A 5,555-nucleotide genomic window follows, 5' to 3' on the forward strand; every position below is an offset into this window, starting at 1 on the left:
CGCATGCCCAAGATCCCCGGCGCAGCGGATGAGATCGAGGTCCTTTGCGCAGCGAAGGGCAACCTGGAGGAGCGGCAGCTGCAGACCACGCATCTCCCGCACACGCCGACGCGCTAGGAGGCCGCGCGCAGTAGCCTGCAGCCTCACCGCCGCCGACACGTGGCGGGTAGCGATCCAAGACGGAAGCGGTGACGGCGACGGCGGGGACTGGACTTGGTGGAGCGGGACTCCCGCCAGCACGGTCGATGCGGGGCCGGAGCTAACCGGCGGTGGCTGCTGCAGCGGCTGCGGCGGTGGCGCACCGGGCAGCGGCAGCGGCTGCTGCGGCGGAGCGCCGGGCGCGGCGGCTGCCAGTGCAGCCAGGGCTGGGCGGTGGTGGCGATGGATGGCAGCTGCAGTGGCCCGGCGAGCGCGGCGAAGGCCACCTGGTGTGGTGGCTGCCACGGCAACCACGGCGGCGCGGGGGCGGCGATGGGCGCTGGAGGCGCGGCAGGAGCCGGCCCCGGCCACTGCGGGGCGGCGGTGGGCGACAGCTGCAGCTGGGACAGTAGCGTCCCAGCGAATGCCGCCGAGGCCCCTGGATGCGGCGAGTACCACGGCAGGGCCGGCAGCCCGGCGGTGGCGGTCAGCGGCAGGGGCGGCGGCGGCCCGTAGGGGCTGGCCAGGTATAGCCGGATCCCCTGGACGGCTGTGACGAGGTCATTGAGGACCCCGGTGATCTCCTCCGGGGTGTAGACGGCGGACGGTGATGCGGTGGAGGGCGCCGACATCTGGGCGGTGGCGGCGACCAGCGGCGCGGACGGGGAGGGCAGCGACGCGGTGTAGATGGCCAGCGGCGCGGTGGTGACAGCCGGCAGCGGAAGCGACGGGGTGGGAGGCGACGAAGACATGATCAGGACTGAGCTACCTGATACCAAATTGTTATGGCGCTGCTAGAAGGAGGGCGCGAGAGGGCCGGCCTGGGGCCTTTTTGCCCACGGCCGGGCAAGAGGGAAGGGATTTCCTTCTTAATTCTTGCTTGATTAGATTGATACATCTCTTCTCTTTATATAGAGAGGTTTACTTAACTCTCAAGCAAGGCTTACTTGATCCCTAAGCAAGTGACTCTTATCTCTAATTAACCCTAGGACTAACGGGCCCATTAGGCCCATTACATACTCTAACACATACGCAGTAAAATTCACGTATCTTGACAAACTCAACTTTGATTCAAAGATACAAGACTGACTCGGACCTGCCATAGGTCGGCGAACTAACATCGCCGTTTCATCATCAAAGACCAAAACACAGAATTCACCATCTTGAATATATGACAAGAATGTAACAGAAGTAACAAGAGCAAACGACCACGGACATGATTGCTTTTTTTCCGCGAGCCATGACTGACATGATCCTCACATTACATTGTAGTTGCACAGAAATAACAGAGTTCTTCTCAATTGAAAAAGCTACAGAACCCAATTCGTAAGCACAAAAGGATATTGGGAACAAGGACACACTTGGTCAGGCTGCCATCAGCATCGGTGGTCTCCTGTGGCCCTGCTGCAGCATCTCACGCAGCTGCTGGTACCCGCTGCGGTAATGCTCAAGGGTGAAGCACAGCTGCCTAATCGCCTCACGCTTCCCCTCGGCGCCCTCAGAGATCGCGAGGTTCTGCTTCTCCACAAGTTCCTCGAGCTCAGAAACCCGAGCACGCAGCTCCGACAGGGACTCATGCACAATAGCGGACTCTGCTGATATCTTGGCATGCTCAAGTTGAAGCTGACTAAGGTGGCCATCCATCTGTTTCATCTTTACATCACGTGCTGTGATGTCAGTTAGTAGAGTGGCCAGCTTGTTATCAACTGTGTCTTTCTCTGATAATATCAGTTCAAGCTTGCTTGTAAGATTGGCAAGGTCTTGATTCAGCTCAGAAATATGTTTCTCGCTGTTCATTTGTTCTTCTGCCATGTCAGCATAAGCTTGCTTAAGCTCTGCTTCCATGGATGCCAGCTTGCCTTCGAGAGAGGCATTGGCTTCTGATAGTGTTGAAAGTTCAGCGCTAAGATCAGATTTCTCCAGTGAATGTTTTTCCTCAGAATCACACACCACCCTCTCCAGCTCCTTAATACTGTCCTGGAGTATTGATTTCTCTTGTGAGGCAGTTTCTAGCTGTGCTTCTAGGTTCTTGATGGTTTCTCCTTTCTCCAGTAAAACTTCCTCCAGTTCTGCTTTTGTATTCTTCATTGCCTCTTGCAGCTTCACCACCTCGGAAGCTGAATAATCTAAGCAGCATGCTGCCTCTTCTAGCTCTTCAATCCGAGACCCGAGCTGCAACTTCTCCTGTGACAGTTTTGCTAGCTCACCTTCAAAATTTGTGATAACTCCTTGGAGCATTCCAATCTCAGCCTCAAGAGCAGATTTATCATGCAGATACTTCGCTGAAAGTTCTCCAAGCTCCTGCTTGCACTTATCAACTTCAAGATCACGATGCGCTAATTCAATTTCAAACTGCTTAGCTGCTGAGGCCATTGCTTCCTTCAGCCCATCAGTCTCATTTTTGTTCGCCAACAGCGCAGCTTCCAATGCTTCCTTCTCACTGTTGACTTCTTCAAGATCCTCCCGCAGTTTTTCGTCATGTTCAGACACTTCTGAGATGGTATTCTTTTCCCCCAAAGCATCAAGTTTCCCCCTTGCTTCATGAAGCTCAACTTCAAGCTCAATAATTCTTTGGCTCAAGGCATAAAACATGCTGTTGCCATTTTCCTCTTTGCTTTCATCAAGCTCTGACTCAGACTCTGAAGACGATGAAGACCCATCACTCCCCTTCTTGGATACGTCAGAGCTCACACCAGAGCCAATGGACACATCAAAGCAATCTGATCGAGTTTTTGGCTTTTGCTCTGCAGATGGAGGAGACTGTGTCTCAGAATCTGATTCAGGGGCACCAAAAGAGCCATGTGGCTGCAGTGATGATGGGATATTTTTGCGCAGTTCTCCAGTTACATTGTCGTACCGCTCAGCAAGGGTGCGATACATGCGATAGAATTTTTTGATGTGGGCAACAAGCACAGGTCGTTCTTGCCAATACACCTCAGCCTTTTCTGCAGAGGATTCACCTTCCTCCTCAACAAGTCCCAGCGTCTCTTTCACTTGCATCTCCATCTCTGTTCAGTTAGAAGAAAGGTTATATTCAGAAAACAACATCGCATAGCTTGTTAGACTAGAAAAGACTGGAATCATACATGAATGAAGGCCTGCACATCACTATTGTCTAGCAAACAACAATGTATCCAAATTTAAATCAAACAAAGTATCTAATTCCGGTATGTAAGACAAGAACAGAACGTCTGAGAAACATTATTCATTACCTTGTAAGTTCTCTGAGAGCCACTTGGAGTTTTCTGGACTAATGTGGCTATCCCACCACCATGAACGGGATTTCCTTAACTGTGACCCTTGAGTTCCTTTCATCTTCACCAGAATATAAGAAAATCCTTTCTGTTATGCAGACCTGACAATGATTCAAATGGATATACAAGTGAGAAGGGAGAACAAGATACACACAACAAAAGTGAAGTACTTAAAATAACTAAACACAAATCAGTAAGACAGTTTACTACAGAAACCACAAAGCAATTGTCTCAGAATTCATAGCAATGTAACACAGGATCAAAGGGTGAGTTAAACAAAATGCAGATACATAAAGTTGCTGGCAAAACAAGCTCAGGACTGTACTTCAACGCCGATTGAATGACTTGCCTGTGCAAGGGAAAGATTAGCTAGGGGATATGCAATGATCTGGCCAACAGTGTAAGTCTTTCACACACTATATAAGAAGATCAAGGAAATATCAATCCTTCTCAAATGAGCAAAACTTATATCCTAGTTACGAGTGTATGGCAGGAAGAGTAGATAAATAGGATGAGAAACCCCGGGGGACCAGAGCTGTGGGAAGCCCATGACTGACAATGATTAGCTATCTAAAGAACAGTGACATGGAATGAAAGACAGTGACATTTTTTTCTGGAGAGGAAAACGTCCACTCTTCAGTAAGCAATTCAAAAATGAATGAATACATGCATGCATGCTATCACAAGGAAACATTAGCAACAATCCATAATGCCAGCTTCCTTAAGACCAAAACGATGAGTATAGCATGTAAACCGGGCAAATATTTAAGAAACAGACCGACAGGGACGTTGATCAGATCTCGTAGCTACCAATTATCCGAGAAGAGAATCCTATTGAGAGAATAATATGGCTGGCACTTGGGTGTCAAATGTCCAACTGCAAAGGACATGGCAGCTACAGCTATGTGAGCCTGCCTGATAGGGAGGTCGGGCAACTTGATTCAGTGAACTGGGAACGATCTCAGGCAGACAATAAGAATGGACAGCAAACATTGAACCCCACGTTGATCTAAAACTTCGGGATTCAGGCAAGAAGTCGCAAACGTGCAACCAAAAATGCTCCTGTCGACATTATTATTCAAGGTAACAGGCCATCAGGAACACTGCTCAATGAATTCGACATTATTGACGAAGATCCGGGATACACGAAACATGGCGGGGACACAGCTAGATAATAGACACGTGAGAGCGATATGGCATCAAGGGGGCTATCGCCATGTGAACAGTCCCACTGAGGAGCACGAGGGCGAAACTGTCTGCCCAAGATACAATAGATGTAACTTGAAACAACTGGGCTAACTTGCGTTCTCTGTACTCTCAACGGAAAGCACGAGTAAATTCGACATAATTTTGTCCGCGTTGGATCCAAGTAGACTGAAGGCATGGCATGACGCGACGAACGGCATCACAGCGGGGTCAGTCAAAGGAAGCACGGGATCAATTGCGTCTTCAGCTCTTCACGGAGCAGAGCAGACACTGTAAAACAAGCAGCGGTGTACGGGTCGATCTCCCGCTGGCGGAAAAGGAAGACGGAGAGGAACGAAAATTCCGCGGCGGCTACAGGACTAGATCCTCCGGCGACGGGAACGAGGCAGCGCCCAGTCCCCTCCTAGTCGCCGCTCCGCTCACCGCGACAAGGACAAGCAGCGTCACGTACGGTGCGGGAAAGGAGGAAACGATACAAGGGATTCGGGCAGCCGCGGGGATTTACCGAGGTTCACCGGAGATCCGACCACCTCGACGCCCCCGAGACGCAGCGCCGGACCTTGGCACGGCAGGGATGGAGATGAGGCCGGGGCGGGAGGGAGGGAGCACGGGAGGTTACGGGAACTCGGGGAGCGCTAAAGCCCAAGAAGGCATCGGGGCGTGGGGGTTTTCGGCGGCGAGTTTACGGTGGTGCCCCTGGGCGGACGGGGGGTTTTCGTTCGAGTTCCGGGTGTTGATGAGCTGGACGCCACGGGAGAAGGGTAACTGCCAGCCACATTAACGTTGCTGAGTAAATTAGTCAGTTTCGAATGATGGTGGCGCTTCTCGCTCGCTCGCTGTGAGGGGACCACATGGGCTGATGGGCGCGGCCCGGCCGGCCGTGGAGATGGAGCCTGTCGCCGGAGAAAGTGGTAGGACCCGCTGCCGGTGTGGGAAAGGGAAAGCCTCGGATCGCGG

At 51.8% G+C, this 5,555-nt stretch overlaps 1 protein-coding gene across 2 annotated transcripts; it reads right to left on the reverse strand.

The window, feature by feature from the left end:
• Nucleotides 1–1,272: 1,272 nt before the first annotated feature.
• LOC125519779 (protein NETWORKED 4B-like) lies at nucleotides 1,273–5,304 on the reverse strand. Of its 2 annotated transcripts, none has more exons than XM_048684548.1 (3): nucleotides 5,104–5,304; nucleotides 3,351–3,493; nucleotides 1,273–3,146 (listed from the first exon to the last, which is right to left on the reverse strand). In XM_048684548.1, the coding sequence occupies exons 2-3, from the start codon at nucleotides 3,451–3,453 to the stop codon at nucleotides 1,504–1,506; spliced, it is 1,746 nt and encodes a 581-aa protein (XP_048540505.1). In that variant the 5' UTR covers nucleotides 3,454–3,493; nucleotides 5,104–5,304; the 3' UTR covers nucleotides 1,273–1,503. The 2 variants fall into 2 exon arrangements, with proteins under 2 accessions (XP_048540505.1, XP_048540506.1); XM_048684549.1 differs by lacking the exon at nucleotides 5,104–5,304 and adding an exon at nucleotides 3,742–3,881.
• Nucleotides 5,305–5,555: the final 251 nt, after the last annotated feature.

The sequence above is a fragment of the Triticum urartu genome, chromosome 7 (assembly GCF_003073215.2).
Source record: "Triticum urartu cultivar G1812 chromosome 7, Tu2.1, whole genome shotgun sequence".
Lineage (NCBI taxonomy): Eukaryota > Viridiplantae > Streptophyta > Magnoliopsida > Poales > Poaceae > Triticum > Triticum urartu.